This window comes from Lissotriton helveticus, chromosome 8 (genome assembly GCF_964261635.1).
Source record: "Lissotriton helveticus chromosome 8, aLisHel1.1, whole genome shotgun sequence".
Classification (NCBI taxonomy): Eukaryota; Metazoa; Chordata; class Amphibia; order Caudata; family Salamandridae; genus Lissotriton; species Lissotriton helveticus.
The window spans coordinates 191,769,209-191,789,071 of NC_136069.1; the positions used below are offsets into that span (position 1 = coordinate 191,769,209).

The following is a 19,863-nucleotide window of genomic DNA, read 5'->3' on the forward strand; positions in this document are numbered from 1 at the left end:
ATGCGTGCCTTTGCCCTATGTTCAAAGCCGGGAAGGATATTGAAAGATAGGCGGGCTCGTGGGTTTAGAAACCTTACGTAGACATGGCACATCAGTAGAATTTACATTCAAGGATGTTTTTAGTGACAAAATCACTGAGAAATAAAGTGAGAATTGATTATTATCACGCATGTACATATTGATACTTCTCGCTCTGGTAATTGATACCTCATCAATATTACGCGTGATTCTGAAGATACATATTAATAGGATATTAATTGGATAGCTGACCCCAGGGCACCTCATCATTAAGCCCGATTTTGTGGGTGCCAAGTCTGAACACCCATCTTTGTTCCTTTTGAAAAAGGCCATTCTCAGACGGTAATTGCTCTATGATGGTCCAGTTTAGATCATTCACACAATGTTGTGCTGTAAGGTAATGTGTGGCCATTTTCGTGGTCATACCTACATACTCAAGATTACAGGGGCATTTTATAAGGTAGACCACGTTTTTTGAGTTACATTGTCGGTCACCTTCCCAGATGACAAGGATGTCATCTATGTACCTCCTCCAGCATTTTATGTTGGATCTGTATGGGTTCAAATTGTGAAGAATCCTGGTTGCCTCGAGGTGGTGTACGTAGAGCCCAGCCAGACTTGGAGCAAAGGTACTGACTACCAGGGCCATCAAGACGAGAATGAATGAACACAAGAGCAATGTGCGCTGTAAGAAAAGCACCACGAAAATGGCCACACATTACCTGACAGCACAACATTGTGTGAATGATCTAAACTGGACCATCATAGAGCAATTACCGTCTGAGAATGGCCTTTTTCAAAAGGAACAAAGATGGGTGTTCAGACTTGGCACCCACAAAATCGGGCTTAATGATGAGGTGCCCTGGGGTCAGCTATCCAATTAATATCCTATTAATATGTATCTTCAGAATCACGCGTAATATTGATGAGGTATCAATTACCAGAGCGAGAAGTATCAATATGTACATGCGTGATAATAATCAATTCTCACTTTATTCCTCAGTGATTTTGTCACTAAAAACATCCTTGAATGTAAATTCTACTGATGTGCCATGTCTACGTAAGGTTTCTAAACCCACGAGCCCGCCTATCTTTCAATATCCTTCCCGGCTTTGAACATAGGGCAAAGGCACGCATGCGCTAAACATCAGTGCCCCCTACGCGAGCGCCGCATCTTCACACGCATGCGCGGCAATAAGTATTCAAGCTACGCGCATGCGTGCCAGGGGGACACTCGCGCTTACAGACGCTGGCCATACGTGAGCCCGTGTCAGACATACGAGTACTTTGTATGGTCAGTGAGCGGATGCTCCATACATGGGTACAATTAACAACAATGAGCGGAACATCCATGTTAGGTCATGTAGACACTTCCGCCCAATTACAAAAAAGTATAAATAGCGCAAACCCGATTACCGCCTCATACCAGCGGAGCAGCGTGAGGGGTAAGACGGTGATCAAAGCGTCCTGTTTATGTGAGTATTAACAAAACATCTAAGCAAACGACTTCTTTCTCCTAAGTAAGTGAAGAATGATTTATTAAAACTGCATCATTCCTCCTTACTACAGATTGCAAATCAAGCAACACCCCTGACGTGCCTTTATGCTCATGAGGCCAACAAACAAGCTTCATAAGTATGACCACTACTGCTAGTAACTCCTAGTGTTTTTGTGTTATATGTTGTATGTGTTGTGAGTACCTTTTTCTTTTTACAGGGCTTATTACAAGCATTTGGTGAGGTTCCAGGTGACTGCACCTGCTTGAACTACCCGCTACAGGGTAACGATCAGTTTATCTCTTTTTTTGTCTTTCTGCAGGTCATTGTACTTGTAGCAGACCGCTGTAGGCACACTAAGCCTCTCTATTTCACTTTTTTGTAAATATACATTTATTTTTATTAAAAATACGTGAGTAAGGTGGGGAAGTTGTGCCCCCGTCCTGAAGAAGGAGCTTGACTCCGAAACATGTCGACGCACACCAGAGGTCCTGTTCCTTAAATAAACAGAATCGACCTCATACTGCACTTCTTTTAATAGTACCAGCCAGAGTTCAGAATAAAAAAATTTCTATAGACTACTGTGCCAGGTACTTTTTAATCCTTCACCACATCCCACCACTCACTTATAAATACACCCCACACAATCCACACCATACATAGTCATTACTATAAGTGCTCCCGCGTAGTCGTTGGTCGTAGCACGCCGCATCCCGATAGAGGGGTGCGAAGACCCCGATGATGAAGCACGACACCAAGGGGCCTTTTGGTGTGTGAGGGGTATTTTTATACAACACTGAGTGCTTCAACCGTTGTCGAACACTCTTCCCCCACCCCCCCCCGTGAGTTGGATTCTCTTTGTTTATTTAGGTTAAGGGGACTGTCTAGGCCCAATGTGGGTTTGAATTGGGAACCTCTGTTTCAAACCTGTGACTCAAAATCGGACAATAGACTCCCACAGAATGAGATTTGGCATGGTTTGGAGCAAAAGGTGATGAAAATCCAATACACAGAGTGAGGCTTAGTTATGGCCTTCCTGGACCCCTGTTTGGTTCAAAACTGTGAGCTCAGAGATGGGTACACACCCAACCCAGAAATATCTAGTACTAAGCTAGAACTTCACTGCATATAATATGAGGGGCTGTGTAGGGGAAAAGAGTGAGGGGATATTACATTAGCTTTTAATTTCTTTTTCTTCTTACAGTTGCAACGGTTGATCTTAAAGCAGTTTGGTATTCTATTTACACTACTATTCTCAAGTAATTTCATTGGATATGTATGTCCATTGTGGTTATCCTGGTAAATGATATACTCACATTATCTTCTGTCTGGCATACTAAGTTAGAACACTATTGGTTATGGTTATATATATTACAATTATGCATTTCTACAAAGATCAATTTTAAAAATGTGCCTTGTCTTGAAGTGATATTGTTTGTCTCTATGAAAGGCTGTATGACAATGACAATTTCCTTTTATTTCCTCACTTTTAATGAAAGATGAGGAGGACAGGTTCCAGAGCATAGCGGTTTTGAATACATTTTTTTATTTTAAGATTGGTTTATCATGTATTTATTTTATACGTTACACATAGCGCTAGCTAGACCCAAAGGTATCAGAGCGCTATACAAAATCGTTAACAGGAATACAGTAAATGAGGCATGCAAACACAAAAGGGGCGAGTATTCAAAATAGTAAACATCAAAGAAAATAAAAGCAGTACCAAAAACAAGAGCAGCAGATTAAAGGTGATCTAAAGGACAGCATAAACAGATAAGAAGCCGACTATGATCAAAGGTACTAGACCTGTACAAGCGATGTTAACCAAGGTCAATAATCTAGGAGTTAAAGTTTTTGTTGGGGAGGAGTTGTTTCAGGTTCCTTTTGAAGCTAGGGTAGGAGGGGGTGCATCGCAGGTCACAAGTTAGAGAGTTCCATATGCTCGGAGCATTTCCGGAAAAAGAGCAAGACTTGGTTGCTGCTTTTTTAGATTGGGAGGTATGAGTAAAAGTGAGTTAGAGCTTCTCAAAGATCTGGTAGTCCCCGCTTTCATCATAATTTGACCATGATTTTATTTAAAACTTTAAAAACTTACTGATGATGCTGCCTATTAATAGGAATCTAATTTATAATTTGTTGGAGAATTTTTCTCCATGCTTTGAAATGCGCTCTGGATCTGCACGTTAATGAATATTAATAAATATCCATTGAGAAGCTTACTTACCACTGAACCCATACACAAATATACACCTCAGTAAATTACAACAGAAGGGCCAATAGGCCCCATGTTTTCTGCCCACTTTCTTCAAATGTGCAACAAAAACGGAAATGAGTAGCTTGTTCTGACACAGCACTAACTCTTATATGTTTGGCCCTCCACACCTAAAACTAACATTATATGGGTTTTGAATGACAAATTTAGACAACGTGAATCTTATCCACGAGCCCAAAGCAGAGTCCATGGAGAATGGCAGCCTATGCGCTTAACAAGAAAGTGTGGCAACACAGCCACTGTATAATATTTTATAATAAAACTCTCAAGGGCACCTTGAAGTCTGCATACATAGCTATGCATGTGTCTTGTGCAATTATTTAAATTTTTTATATTGTGCAGATGTGTTTGTCCAGTCACAACATTTTATTTTGATCAGGCAGTGGTATATACAAATGCAGCACTGAATACAGTAACTCACCGCTTTAGATTCCAAATAATAATCCTGGTTCCCTTTTTCCCAATAATTGCATCCAGTTCGGCCATAAGTTCTCTCTCTGATGAAAACAAGGAATGTTTCAGGATTGCGTTCAGATTAGTCTGAGATGCCGAACCTTTATTGAGCTGCCGTAAGCATGCTGTTAAGGATTCAGAACATTGAAATGGAATTTATAACAGGACGAATGTGTAGCAGCTATTACTATAAAACTGTCTCTACCACAGACTGTTCACTCACATACAGTATTATTTATAGGTGACTTGCCGGGGTATTCTAGAGAAGAGAAATAAATCAAATGCTCTTTACACAAAGCATGGCTTAGGTTTAGGCATTACCCTTTCAATGTGCATGTAAAAATGTTTGACATACCTTTCTCCAGTGTTAATACTAAATTGAAAAAGAACATTTCAAACTTAATACTGGAATGCAGAAAACAAGACAGTCAGACACGGTCACTGTAGGTGAATGTGGTACAAGGTATAGTTCATCACTTTTAATGTCTGTCCCACTGAAACTTTAGTTCCCAAAATTATTTTCTACAGAATAACAGTACATGGTCAGACCATGGATAACAGTACTTGGCCAACTCAATTTAGGGTTACTGAGGTACAAAAGAGTTAATGGGCTTCAACTGTGGGTACTAAGACTGATTTACACTAATGGTCAAGAGCCTGACCTGCTATGGATAGAGATAACTGAGAAGCAAATACGCTACTTTACCACTTGACTTTTGGGGCAGCAAGGCAAGCAGTCCAAAGTTTACTCAGGGAGGTGGTGTCCAATTATAGACTCCGAACTCAACAATCAACATAATATCACTCAATAAAGGAATGTCCAGTCAGTTCTTTCATTTTATAAAAGAGAACGAAAATTATACTTACCCCGTAAGCATATGTTCTATAGCGTGTTGTGCTGTAGATTCATCTGCTCTGTATATTCCTGCTATCCTGTGTTGGGCTCGGACATTTGCAAGTTATTTTTCTTCAAAGAAGTCACGAAGTATGGTGCGACTTCTCTCATGGTTGACAATGCACATGGACATGGAGTACATGGTAGATTGTTTTCCGCAAAGCAGGATAGAGCAGTATGGAGAGGTGAGTAAACGCAGTAAGGTGCAAATGTTTATTTGCAGAGGAAGCAAGTTACAAAATAAAACAGATTTGTGATCATAGCCACACACTTCTTGAGAGGAGTATGGGTGCATGCAAATCTACAGCACTACATGCTGCAAACAGATGTTTACAGGGAAAGGAACATTTTCCATTTGTAGCATGTGTTACTGTAGATTCACATGGTCTGCACTGACTGTAAAGCAGTACCCTCAAAAACGGCGGCTGGAGTGTGGATGATGCAAATGTCTAAAATATGTTATGTTGTTATTCTATGCAGATTTGTGGAGCACACCCTCACCCGAGAGGGTATCCTGGCGCTCAGTAGATGCGAGTCTAGACAGACCTATAGCCTTATCGGGCTACTCGAAAAGCTAGGTCTTCGTCTTCCTGCGGAATTCAAGAAGTGAGGAGGAGGCTCTGAAGTGTAGCAGCAGGTCATTCCATTCTTTAGGAGCCGTGTAAGAGAAAGCTCGACATGGGATCTGGATTTCTGTTTGCGTGAGATATGTGCAAGTAGAAGTCCTGATGAGCTGAGGTATCTGGAAGGGTTGTGAAAGCAGATGCGATTGTAGAAATATGCTGGTCAGTGTTATGTAGTGACTTGAAAGTGTGGGTAAGGAATCTGAAATGTGCTCGTTTGTGTATGGGGATCTAAAGGAGCTCCATCAGGTGCAGTATGATGCAAGTGTGGAGTGGGAAGTAGCTCTGGCACTGAATTCTGAATACTCTGCAGCCTTCAAAGTTGTCTGTTGATCTTGGCAAGAGGGTCTTCCCGTAGTCCTGCGTGCTTGAGACCAGGGTATGCATGATGGCTTTACGGGTGCTGAGTAGGAGCCAGCAACCTGAGGGTATGGAAGTTTGACGATGTGACTGCATTGACAAGGGCGGTCACGTTGTGTTTGCTGTTGATAATGATCCAAAGATTCTTTGCATGGGTGGTGGGGGTGTCTGTCCTGACTCTGCTGGCCAGCATATGGAGTCCCACAGTTAACTGCTCTTCCCGAACATCACGATTTTAGTCTTGTCAGTCTTCAGCTTCAGGCAATTGGTCTTCATCCAGTGGGCGATTTCAGTCTTGCAGGCACTTAACTTGAATGGGATACTGGGCATCTTGCCCGTGAGGTAGAGAATGAGTTGAGTGTGGTCGGTGTAGGACAATGATGTTGCGAGTGCGGATGATATTGGCTAAGGGGATCACGTATGTGTTGAAGAGGGTCGGGTTTAGCAGATGAGGTCTCAGGTGTCCAGGGTGTATAGTGCCAGACTGACTGAGTCCTTCCCGGGAGGAGGAGCATATCAATGGGAGTGTGTGTCTATGGATTCCGATGTCATTTTGGTGTTGGATGAGAATGGTGTGGGAGACTGAATTAAACACTGCAGAGAGGTTCAGGAGGATGAGCACCGCCATGTCGCCTCTGTCCAAAGTGATACGGTTGTCACCCGTGGCGGCACGGGCAGTTTTGTGCTGTGGTTTGAGTCTAAAACCAGACTGAGTGGCGTTGTTAGTAGCCATTTAGGTAGTCGGGTAGGCGCCGGTTGCTGATTTTCTTAAAGACTTTGGCCCAGAATGGTAGCAGGGAGATTGGCCTGTTGTTGGCGAGCATTTAAGGGTCCATAGAAGTTTTCTTCAACAATGGGGGGACTGTTGCATGCTTTAAAGCATCTGGGAAGGGCATGGAAGCAGTGGAGACATTCAGAATGGGCGAGAGCATGGCACTGATGGATTACAGTTCTCTGGAGTAGGCTTGGTAGGGACCAAGGTCCAATTGGGACCCTCGGTGAATGGACTGCATGCTAGCAACAGTTTCTGAGGTAATGATGGGCCATGTGGTTAGCACTGGTTCTTTGAATTAGTTTGGGAGGCGTTTGGCGAGGTCTGTGATGTCTGTTGCGGGTTGAAGTTATTGTAAATGGTGGTAAGTTTGTTGCTGAAGAGTTGAGAAAGTTCATGGTAGAGTTTCTGCAAGGGGGGTGATCGAGCTGGAGGTGCCTGCTGCTTTACAATGGTGACTTTCTTTCCTTCTGTTGGTGCTGGCATCAATGCTGTCCGCCAGAGTAGCGCATTTGGTGGTTCAGATTATTTGGTGGTAGCATCTCCTGTCTGTACTGTTCTGGCTCATTCAGTTGTTTGCAATTAAATAAGGTCTTTAAGACTGTCTGGCCAACCATTGCTCGCTGTCTGGTTAGGATGCCCACTCAATAATGCAAAGTGAATGTGTGTGGGGTTGACCAAGTGCCTACTTTGCATACGTCAGCTTGGAGAACATTTCCTAGAAAGGCCATGGCTTTGGCCTGCTTTGTGTACATTGTACACCATGTACAACTAGGGTCTCTTCTAACTTTGAGGTAGCACGTTTGGTTGCACTTCACTATCCATCCCAAGATATTGGTCAGCCCTTGTGAGGTTTGGCAAAGGCTACAAACAGTTTTTACGTCTTATAAAAGGGTATGGCCCTTTTAATGTAATACATGCGTTTTACATCTTAGATGTGGATGCTTCTCACTACTCAAAAGTCTTTTTGTGGGAAAAATACTGTGAGCTCTATGGTATGGTTGAGATGAAAAGGTGCGACCAATTCAAGAATTTTTGTCAGTACCATCTTATTTTTATTACCTTGAATTAAGGATTCCTGTAGTGTGAGGGCTTGCTTTTCAGTAATACATCTGAGAGATGTTAATTCCCAAAGGAAGGCCACTTTCCAAGAGAGGTACTCTAGTGGGCAAGTGTGTAAGTGCTCAAAAGGGGACCTGGGGTTGGGGGTGTGTGCATGAGTGTAGTAAGAAGTATGTGCAGATTCCACGCTGGAGAGGGGGGGGGGGGGAACTCTGGAAGGATGGCCCTTCTAAGGCCTTCCATGAAGGCTTTAACAGGTATACAGAAAAGGGAGGAATGTTTCCTGTTTTGCATGTAAGCTGCTATGGCTGCTAAATGAAGCTTTATGGAGGTGTAGGCAAGGCCTGATGTTTGGAGGTGGATCAGGTAACAGATGATATTCTGGAATGTTAGTTTTAAGGAGGCTCGTGGGTGCAATAGTGAGCAAATATGATCCACTTTGTCGCATAGCAACCTGGTTTGGGAAGTTTGTTAAACTCCTGTAGGATGTCCAAGTATTTCAGCAGGTAGCCAAACGCTAGGATTTCAGGTGCCAAATGGCTAGATTAAGCTATGCGGTGTCCAGGAGTATGATCTGACCCTGGTTCTTGATGCGAACATCTGGCATGTTCAGAAGCTTCTAGTGTGGACTGACTGATATCACAAGAAGTGCTAACTACCAGGGCTACATGGTCCAGGTGGAGGGCACAAGGATGAGAGTCTGAGGCACATCTTCCGTACCACGAATGAAAGGAGTGGGAGAGGTGGACAAATGTAAGCAAAGATCCCTGCCGAACTTGATATTATTGCATCTTTTTGAAGAAACACATTTACCTCTTCCTGTAGTAGGCTGACATGTTTTCTGTTGAAGTTGTAGTTGCGGGGTTGGATTTTGGAGGGATTATGATCATTTCTAGCCAGTAGCCATTTGAACTACCACGAATACCAAATTGCCTGATGTGATTTCCTTCCAGTGAGGGAGGAAATAGTCTAGTCTGAACCCCAACAGGCGTTTTGTTGTCAGGGACAGGCAGCGGAGACAATGTTTTGAGGTGGATGCTCCTTTCCTGGAACCTCCTTAGCACCAGTTGTTGAATTATAGACACCCCTGGTGTAACCTCATGATGTCTGCTGTTTGTACGATCGTTGCTGCCTCTGGTAGGAGGGAGATGATTTAAAAAAGAGGTGGCTTTGAAGCCCGCCCTCTACTGGCTCCTCCAAAAGAAGCCCCTAGGGTATGAAGCGTGGAGGGCAACCATGGCTAGGGAAGAATCAGAGTCCTGTTTTCCCCCTAACATTTGGTCAACTTGTGGGACGAAAAGTGTTCATCAAAGGGCAGGATGAGAAGATTTAAAGTTCTCCATATGGAGTCGGATAAGGACGCAGTTACTGACCCTCCAGATGCTGTGTTGGTGGCATCTAGTGCACAGCGGATATTGGCAATGGAGATGGTCTTTCTTTCTGCCACTAATTCCTTTCCCCTATTTCTAAACTTCTGGAGAGAGGCTTAATTGTGTAGCATTTGATTTTGGCCATTCCTGAAATGCTGTGATTTGCAGATGGAGAACAGCACAAATCTGGGACAAGAGGCGTACTGAAAAATATCTACGACATGCCATTAAATTACCTATCAGATGTGAGGTGTCTAATGTAATAAGAAGATCTTTTCACGAAGTCTGGTAGTATATGCAAGTGCCCTTGGTAGTCAGACATTACCCCAGCTTAGAAGATCATTTATGCTATATGCCACTCACATGCAACTGGTATACACACGCAACAAGTATACATGCCTCATCAGACGATGCTCCAACACTGAAGAACCAACATTCTTATTTATCTTACTCAAATGTTCACTACTACCTCTACTAAGGAACTACTACAAATGTTAAGTGTCAAACCACCTTCTATGATAGTAAATCTGTAGATACAGATACTCATGTTTACTCCAGAATCATAACAGCAAAGTGAAGGTCACATTCATAAGGGAAGGCAAAAAACATTGGCACCCTCACACCCAACTGGAAATAAAAATAAACAAATCCTGAGACTATTGCTCAACTACATATTCAGGAGCGTTTATTAACATATGGAGTTTACTCTCCAATCCTGTACTTAACCAAAAACTGAATGTGTAGAGCAGCAATTAAACTGATTCAGACCGATAAAGATATAAAAGGGCTGCAAGTAGTTGGGTTTATACAGCAGGGTGGGAAACTGTCATAAGTACTTTATTATTAAACAACTAAAGAGTGACTTAGTGAAAAAATTATATACATATATATATATACACACACATATATATATATATATATATATATATATATATCCGAACAAATTGGGTCCTTCTGAGACCATTTCTCCCATCGTCAGGTGGCGTACATCGGCGGCGAACCCAAGCCGTTACTTCTATAACTCCAAAGTTGCTTCCACTCAGCAAGTACGCACTCAGAGACAGATTCTGATGTAAAGTATTTTATTCCCAAATTACGCTACGCGTTTCAACACTATGCAGTGTCTTGATCACACCAAGACACTGCATAGTGTTGAAACGCGTAGCGTAATTTGGGAATAAAATACTTTACATCAGAATCTGTCTCTGAGTGCGTACTTGCTGAGTGGAAGCAACTTTGGAGTTTTATATATATATATATATATATATATATATATATATATATATATATATATATATATATATATATATATATATATATATATATATTTACGTTATTCTTTCCCCCTAAAAGGCAAAGAAGAGTTAGTGAAACTCCCAAGAAGGGCAACCCTTGCCCTTGTGCATACCCAAAAAGAGAAAAAGATCTTTCTCTTTTTAAAAAGGACCCTCACTCACCACTAATTGGTGACATGCTTCATCATAGGGTCCCCGCTGGGGTGACCGAATTTCTCCCCAGCGTGCTACAACGCCTGTATTACAGCGGAGCAGGTAGGTGGTGTGTGCAACAGTGCTACAACTAATATGCGAGTCAAACTGTGAGTGATGTTAAAAAATACATGGTTGTAACCTATAAAAATGTTTTTTAATAAAGGCCAACCAGTATTAGGTTAAAAACAGTGCATGGCGGACAATCCAAGGTTCTATGTTATGAGAACCCTTGTCCTTAGTTAGAAGTGGTCAACATGTTTCTGCTGTTAGGGTAGCCAATTCGCTCAGCATTCGTCAGGACCTATATATAAAAAAAGATGTTCTTCCGGTGGTATGCACTCGCTAAGGTTCACCCTCCCGTGAGGATCTTAATGTGAAAAAGAGTTTTGTTCAGTAGTGTTACTCACGGATATTGCCCGTGGTGGCTCACTGAACGTCACAGGAGCCAAAATACATGCAAAAATAGGAGAAAAAGGGGGACAAACATAATAACAAATAGAGACATGAACTGACATATAATTAAATTGTTTTCTTTGCCAGGTAGTCCCGAGCAACATGTGTATACCGCTTTCATTCACATATTGCATGCATTAACCATTCTCCAGTGTTAATACCCAAATGGTAATCCTCCTTTTGCCTTTTTTAGAGGATGTGGACCTTCCTCTTTATTTAAGAGGGCAATTGCTAATGCATTTATCTTATATGCCGTTTAGACACGGCGTGAAGATCACCCGCGCCGTCTGAGCCTAGGAAGAGGGTACTCGTCCCTTATTAAGTGAGTACTTCTCTTTACGTGTCACATAATGAGTCCCAGTCTTCTAGCTAGAGGCAATATTTTTTTTAAAAAGAGGCCTCATGATTCTGGCTAGTAACTTGTAAATGAGTGCTGCTGCTACTACTACGATTTTATTGTTTACTTTGTGCACTAAGAAGTAGGGACCAATTGAAGGGTTCCTGTGGTGCACTGCTTGTGTAAATATGTTGCCTTTATGATACAACGGCAAACCAACCCGGCCCTTTATAAGTTATAAAGAGGAGGGTCCACATCCTCTAAAAAAGGCAAACGGAGGATTACCATTTGGCTGTTCTTCATCCATTCGGCGACGGCTTTCATTCCTTCGCGGAGGTTGGTTTTGGCGGTGAGTGGGTCCTTGGTGAGGGAGAGGCTCAGCTGTGTGTCGTCAGCGTAGGAGATGATGTTGAGGTTGTGTAGTCTGGCGACGTGGGCGAGCTGAGGGATGATCCTTGGGGTGCACCGCAGATGATCTAGGAGGCTTCGGATCGGAAAGGGGGGGGGGTGGGGGAGGGGGGGGACAGACGCTCTGTGTTCTGCCGGAGAGGAAGGAGGTGGTCCAGTCTAGTGCTTTGCCTTGGACTCCTGCGTAGTGGAGGAGAGTGCGTAGGGTGCGGTGGCAGACAGTATCGAAGGCGGCTGACAGGTCCAGGAGGATGAGAGCCGCGGTTTTGCCGTTGTCCAGCTGGGCCCTGATGTTATCGGTGGTGGCAATGAGGGCCGTTTCGGAGCTGTAATTGCTGCGGAACCGGACTGGGATGGGTCCAGGATGTTCTTCTCCTCGAGGTAGCGGGTCAGCTGTCTGTTGATGGTCTCCTCGATGACCTTCGCCGGGAATGGAAGCAGGGAGATGGGCCGGAAGTTTTTGAGGTCCCCCAGGTCTGCCTTGGGTTTCTTCAGTAAGGCATTGATCTCGGCGTGCTTCCTGCTCTCCGGGAAGGTCGCGGTCTCGAAGGAGATGTTGATGGCCTTGCGGAGATGGGGTGTGATGGTGGCGCTGGCCTTGTTGGAGCTGTGGTGGGGGAATGGGTCTGATGGTGAGCAGGAGTGGTTGGTGCTCATGAATTTGATGTTGTCATCGTTGATGTTAGTCCAGGCGAGCAGGGGGTCGCTGTGGGTGGTGGCCGTGGGGTCTGAGGTGTTGTTGGGTGCCGTGGATGTCTGTGATCTTGTGGTGGGAGAAGGAGGCAAGGGAGTTGCACAGGTCTTGCGGTGGAGGGATGTTGTTGGTGTTGGAGCTGGGGTTGGAGAGTTCCTTCACAATGTTGAAGAGCTCTTTGCTTTTGTGTGCGTTGTTGTCTAGGTGGTCCTTGAAGGAGGTCTTTTTGGCGGATCTGATGGTGTTGGCGCATGACGTTCTTGTGGGCTGTTTGGTTTTCCAATGTCTGTCCGTGGCGCCATTTCCTCTCCAGTTTTCGGCAGCTTTGTTTGGAGGTCTGAAGGTCTATGGTGTTCTTGTTGGTGCGTCTGTTGGAGGGATTCTTGATCGGGGCGAGGGTTTTGGCGCAGTCGTCGATCCAGCGTCTGAGGTTGTTGGCAGCGGCGTCTGGGTCGGTGGGTCAGAGGGTGGGCTTCTGGCGAGGGTGGTGTTTAGCTGGTCTTCGGTGATTTTGCTCCAGCTGGGGCGGGGGATCTGTTGGGTGCGGTGGGGTGCGGTGGGGTGCGGTGGTGCGTCGTGGGTTTCCGGAAAGTGAAGTGGATGCAGTGATGGTCGGTCCAGTGGAGTTCGGTGGTGTGGCTGAAGGAGACGTGGGAGCTAGCGGAGTAGATGGGATCAAGCGTGTGGCCGGCGATGTGGGTGGGCGTTGTCACGAGCTGTCTGAAACCGAGGTTGGCGAGGTTGTCAATCAGGGTGGTGGAGTTGGTGTTGTTCTCAAGGTGAAAGTTCACGTCGCTGAGGAGGATGTAGTCCGTGAAGGCGAGGGCGTGCGAACTGACGAAGTCGGCAATGGAGTCGCTGAACTATGGCCAGGGTGCGGGGGGGTCTGTAGATCAGAGTTCCTCTGAGGGTGGTGTTGGGATCGGTGTGGATCAGAAAGTGCAGGTGTTCAGCGGTGCTGAGGGTGTCGTCGGAGTTGGTTGAGACCTTAAGGGTGGACTTGTGGATGATGGTGATCCCCCCCCCCCCTCCTACTCCATTGGTGCGGTCTCTGCAGGTGATCTTTTAGCCGTCCGGGATGGCTATGGCGATGATGGGTGCTGAGGAGTCGTTCATCCAGGTCTCAGTCAGGAAGGCAACGTCCAGGGAGGATGTGTCGAGCAGGTCCCAGAGTTCGATGGCGTATTGGCGTACGGAGCGGGTGTTCAGGAGTATGCATCTGAGGTGGTTGTGATCTGTCTTGTGGGGTGGAATGGCGGGTTGGATGTTGGTGAAGTTGCAGTTCCGGCAGGTGAAGGGTCCATGGGTGAGCTTCGGTGCGGCCAGTAAGCAGGTGTGAGTTCGTCCAGCGTTGAATGCGTGGAGGATGCTGGCATCGTAGCGGACACAGGTGTCGTGGCATACGCGGGGACCAGGGGTTCTGGTGCTGGGCGTGGTCCAGGCGCGGACCAGGTGCAGACGGGCTTGCCTTAGGCGCGTCAGCAGCACGGCCGCGCAGGCGTCACCATATAAGGGGAGGTGGGAGGGAGGAGCAGCTGGTAGGCGGTAGCGGGGCGGCGAATGGGCGAGGAACTGCAGAGGTAACAGAAGGCAAAAGGGGCACAGACAATACTAGAAGGAAAAACAGGAAATGAAGGCCAAACAACAAGACAAAGCGGTAAAGAAAACAAGACAAACCAATTCAGTACAAGGGAGAAAACCTTGGCCTCGAACTCGCGACACAGGCAGCAACAGGGAGCTGTGACACGGGCACAACAGGTGGTGCTGTTACATATGCCTTCTCAACATTACTGCTGCCTCGGTGCACTACTCTATCAACCCTTTGGTGTTCAAGGTTTGCGCTCTTAAATAGTTTGAATCCTACGTATTGGACCACTCCCAAATAAGAGAAATTTTTTGATATTAGGCTGTCAATCCTCACTATAATTATGGTGTTCCCCAAGGTTCCATCTTGGCTCCCATTCTCTTTAAACTGTACGTAGAGTCCCTGTAGGAAACATAACCGGATTCTACAGTGTTCATCAATCAATATATATCACAATACACATACCTACCTCAAAACCTCTTCTGAACAGGACTTTTACACACAGACGACCTACCCTCAATGCAAACCTGGATGTTTGAGAACTGTTGAACTCCAAACCCACATACTTAATCCATTTCTTTCCACGGTTTAAGAAATCAGTATCATTAGTTGTTGCATATAGGGTATGCACACCCCAAAAATCGGGGGAACACTTCTTAGGGCAATAAGCCAAGCCAAAAGGAGCGCAGTAACAAACTGGACCCGTGAACATGAGTTCCGATCCCTAAGACATTACCGAGCTGAACCACCGGCTTAATACCACAGTGTAAGAAACTGGCTCTATATGCACTGCACCAAAGTAAGGTACAATGTGTATAGAGTCCAAGGGACTCCAGAGGTTTGGCAGAGGTTAAAGTTAGATAGAACCTTACTCTCTAAAGTGGTAGCTTGGTCGAGCAGTAAGGCAGTATCAGAGGACAGTGTAAAGCATTTGATGCACACACTCAGTCAGCAAATGGTCTCACACACTCAAGAACTGAACTCTAGGCCAACTCTTTTGTAATAAAAAAATATACTGTTATTTTATTTTATGTTATGTTATTATGAGTTTTATATAGCGCTCAGCTACTCCGAGGAGTGTCCCGGCGCTAGAAACCCAAGGCGGTACAGAACGGGTGAGAGCAGACAGAACTTACTGAACAAAAAGCCAGGAATTAAGGTCCTTCCTAAAAGCTAAAAGATTGACACTTATCCTCAGAGACAAAGGCAAGGCATTCCACAACTGTGGCGCCAAATATTTTAGAACCACAGATTGGCATAAAATACTTTCTCAACATGAGATCCTGTTCCTGACTAATTTCAATGAACAATAGTCTTTGAATGGAATAAGATACAAGGGTTGCAATAGGCAACACAAACGTAACACAATTATAACATTAAGCTCAATAGGATTTTTAAGCAAACTGCAATAGAATTTACTTTACGAACATTTTTCTTACACAGGGCTGGGTCCTGGACTCAGCCCTGGTGCGTTTTCAGTAAACAGTTAAAGGAAATCGTTTTTGTAAACAGGCAATTTTTAAGGAATAGTTGTATGTTGCAAAAATCGACACTTAGAAGAATTTCTGGTAAAACCAGGCAATGTTATCCTATGGGGGAAAATCAGGTTATCGATAAATCACAGTGGTAATCACTCCTCCGAGTCAGTGCTGGGTACCTAAATCCAGCACTGGGATCTCTCCTGAGATCAGGTGAGTAATTTCGATTTCGCTAATCGGACGATTTTTTGTGAATATTTCAAAGTTCCAAAACTCGACACTTCCAAGTGAAAACCAGTCAATGTTACACTATGGAGAAAATGTAAGTTAACGGCTTTCAGTTAAGTACTCAGCTGGCAGAGTTAAGGTTCTGAGGCAAGACTCAGGGGTCTTCCAGGTTCAGGCTTGTACTGTAGTTAAATCCTCAGCGGCACTGGGGTAGCTGGGTGCAGAGAGAGTAGGCCCAATGTTAGCCTATGGCGGGTAGGGAGCCTTTGGTTGGAGGCTGCTAACAGGCAGGCCACGCTGCTGTCGGAGCGGAGCTCCTGGTCACTTACTCAAGGGCAAGTGGGGAAGTCGAACAGAACAGTTGGTGTACTTCAAGCGGCACTAGGGCGGCTGGGTGCAGGGTGCTTTTGGGCCGTCGGGCACCCAATGGATTTCAATCGGAAAGCTGCAAGACGAACAAAGGCTGCAGGCTCTGGGACGGTGATTCTTCAGGTGCGACCACCACATCAGAGAGGTAAGTTGGGGAGCTGTAGATTGAGTAGAAACCCAGGAGTTGGGCGCAAGGAGCCGTGGGGCGCCAGGTACACGGGTGTCTTTAGGCGTCGGGAAATCTTTCCCTCTGCTGGTCAAGGTTGGAGGGGTCCCTGGTGTTGAGGCTGCAGGCGTCGTCAGGAGCATCGAGGGAGGTCCTTGGGTGCTGGATTCTTGGTCACAGTAGCCAGAGGACGTCCTCGTGGTCTTTGTCGACTTCCACTCGGGCCGGGCTCGGAGGTTGCAGAGATGGCAGGATCCACGGAGTCAGGCCGGGGCCCGGGGTTGCAGATGTTTGAGTAGAACCACTGCTTGTGGGAGTCCCAGTCTTTAGTTGAGCAAGACAGTCAGGTCCCCCAGGGTTTTTGAGGTTGCTGACCACTGGAGACGCTGGAGTATAGCAGAACCAGGTTCGAGGGTTGACAGGCCGGTAGGGCTGGGGCCAAGTCAGTTGGTGTCGTCCTCTTGTTAGCAGCTGCACGGCTGGACTTCTTTCTTCTTGTTCTTCTTGTAGTTTCAGAATTGGGATCTGAGGAAGGAAGGTTCAGGGTGCCCCTAAATACTAAATTTAGGGGCGTTACAGGTAGGTAAGGAGCAGGGACCAATGGGTCCCTTTCCTGGAAGGGGTTCACCCCCTATTCTACCACTCTCCAGTGCGAGGGGGGGCAGAAGCCTGTCCCTGCTTGGCTGGGTCCCCCCATCCTCAAGATGGCGGGGACTCGAGGTTGTGCTTCACCTCGCTTCCCCACCCAAGGGGTGGAGTTGGCAGAGGTGGGCACACCTCTCTTCCTCACTTTGTTTTTCCCGCCCGGTCTCCTGCCCAAAGTGCGGGGTAGAACCAGTGGGGACCAGTTGCTGAGTACAGCAAGTGGTCTGGAGAGGCTCACAAAGGCGGTATGCCTTTGAAGCTTCTCCTTCGTGAACCCTGCCCATCCTGGGGGAGGAGGCTTGGCACCTCGTCCCAGGATGTGCATTACTTCAGGCCCCCAGGAGCGGCAAGCTCTCGACCCAGGGGTCCAGAAACACTGGTGGTGGCAGCCTTTGCAGCCATTCAGTCAGATCACTGGGAGTTGGTCGAGTTTCAGGGGTCATCTCTAAGATGCCCTCAGTCGTGCATTTTACATTAAATCCCACACTGGCATCAGTGTGGGTTTAATGTGCTGAGAAGTTGGATACCAAACGTCTCAGTCTTCAGTGTAGCCATTAAGGTGCTGTGGAGGTCGTGATGACAACCTCCCAGCACCATATACTCTTAATGGCAGCACTGCACTTACAGTGCCCAGGAATGGACCTGGGTACTGTAGGGGTATAGGGCTCATGCACCTGTACCCTCACCACTGGCATAGGGCACCCAGCTGGAGGGGTGGCTGATGTATGCCAGGGCAGTGTTTTGTGGGCATGGCACACAGGGATGTGTGACATGTCGACTCTGTTTTGTTCTGCGCCAAGACACGCAGCCTGCGAAGGCAGTGTGTGTGTGTCAGGGCACAGGGCCTCTAAGGGTGGCACAATTAGTCCTGCAGTCCTTAGGGGCCTTCTCTGGTCACAGTGAAGGAACAAAGGCCCTGGGTACCTGATTGGCAGAAGCCCAGGCCACACTCAGTCAAAGCACATCAGCAATTCAGCAAAAAGTGGGGGCATACCATGCAAGAAAGAGGGAACTTTCTCACACACTGTCAGAGGGCTAGACACAGCAACCTGTGGAACACGGCCACAGCAGCCCAACAGTTAGCTCAAAACAAGAATGCATCCAGGGATGCTACTAAAAAGGTAATCAACCTTGCAGAAAAAGTAGACATAAGGCTCACTGCCCATGGTAAACACAGAGCGCATCTTAAGAGACGCAAAATAAAAAAGCACCACCATAGAAGACCGGCCTAAGAAGACCTAAGGGGGAAGGGGGAAGGGGGAAGACGAAAGCCCACAAGGAGACGATGAACCGCCGACTCGGCGTGAGCATCAAACAACAAAACCCCATCAAAGGGTAAGTCAACCAGCCGCTCCTGGATATTTTCAGGGAAGACGCTAGCTTGCAACCAAGCGTGACGCCTTAAGGCAACAGAGCCCGCCATAGTCTGACCCAAAGAATCCGCAGTATCTAAGGCAGAGTGGATTGTGAATTCGGCAAGGTCGTGGCCATCCCGAAGGAGGTGAAGGAGATCAACGTGAGCACCCTCAGAGGTGGTGGAAAGCAAAGTCTCTGCAGAGTCCCACAGGGCAGAGGTAGCCCGAGCAAAAACACACACTGTATGTAAGGACCGTAGGACTACAGTAGTGGATGCAAAGATGTTCCTACCCCATGACTCAAGCCATCTGGCCTCCCGAGAGGCCTGAAGCAGTCCTGACCCACGTACCCAAGAGGGCATCATAAAGGGAAGCCTCAAAGGGCAGAAGCGGCTCCACAATGCCGGACCCACGATGAAGGACCCACGATGAAGGACCTCAAGCAAGGGGTCCAAAGACAAAGGGGCCAGTAGGGGTTTGCATATTTAAAATGCGTGAGACCAATGAGACCACTCTCAAAAAAGCCGCTCGAGCATCGGAGCCCTCCGCGGAGGGGACAACAGCTCATCAGTGAGGGAGGGTTGTAGGCTGACCCTCCCAAGACACAGAGAGTGCGACCAATGGCCCACGTAAGGGAGCCCCATTGAAGAATGAGGATCCTGATGGGTCTCCTGGGGAGGCGAAGAGCCCGCCGGATCTGGGAGCTCCTGAGGAGGCTCCACAAATTCCAAGGGGGGCAGTGGTAACAATACCTCCGGTGACGCCGGGCGAGAGTCCATAACTCTGCGGCGACAGGGCACCAAAACGACGCGCATCGTGCCTTGTCAGACGCCGACTCGGCTGCATCTGGTGGCGAGTTGGCGCCGTCCGGCGCCGAAACTATTACAAGCTCCCCCTCAGAAGAAGGAGAAGGCGCCGGCGAGGCAAGTCTTCGGAGCCGCCCCATCGCCGACTCCACCTCATCCAAAGCAGGCTCTGATTTCGGAGGCGAGCCTCAGGCGCAGGAACGGTCCAACCCTGGCTCCGGACAGTCGGCCACCTGCCCGTAAGTCTGGGGTGGGCTCAAGGCACCGGCAACCGCCTGCGGCGCCAAAGGGAGCCCAGCGGGGCTAGGCTCGCTTCAGAGGCACCCTGGGTGGTAGAGGGGGACCCAGCCGGGCCGCGCAATGACGACTCCACGGTGACCCAGCTAGATTCACATCTCTGACGTTCCTGGGAAGCAAAGGCTCAATAGGCGCCGGGGGCGAACCCACCGGCGAGTCTGTCAGGGATCCCAAAAGAAGCGGAGGCCCCGAGGACGCCCCAGGAACGGGAGGGGACCTAAGGGAGGCTTG

General features: G+C 47.0%; 1 protein-coding gene across 2 annotated transcripts in view; it reads right to left on the reverse strand.

Moving 5' to 3' along the window:
• MORC3 (MORC family CW-type zinc finger 3) overlaps positions 1–19,863 on the reverse strand; it is a 644,813-nt gene that overhangs the window by 427,340 nt on the left and 197,610 nt on the right. For both annotated transcript variants that reach the window (XM_078656878.1, XM_078656879.1), the window contains exon 5: positions 4,208–4,355. In XM_078656878.1, the coding sequence (XP_078513004.1) occupies positions 4,208–4,355 (148 nt within the window). The remainder of the gene's footprint in view (positions 1–4,207; positions 4,356–19,863) is intronic.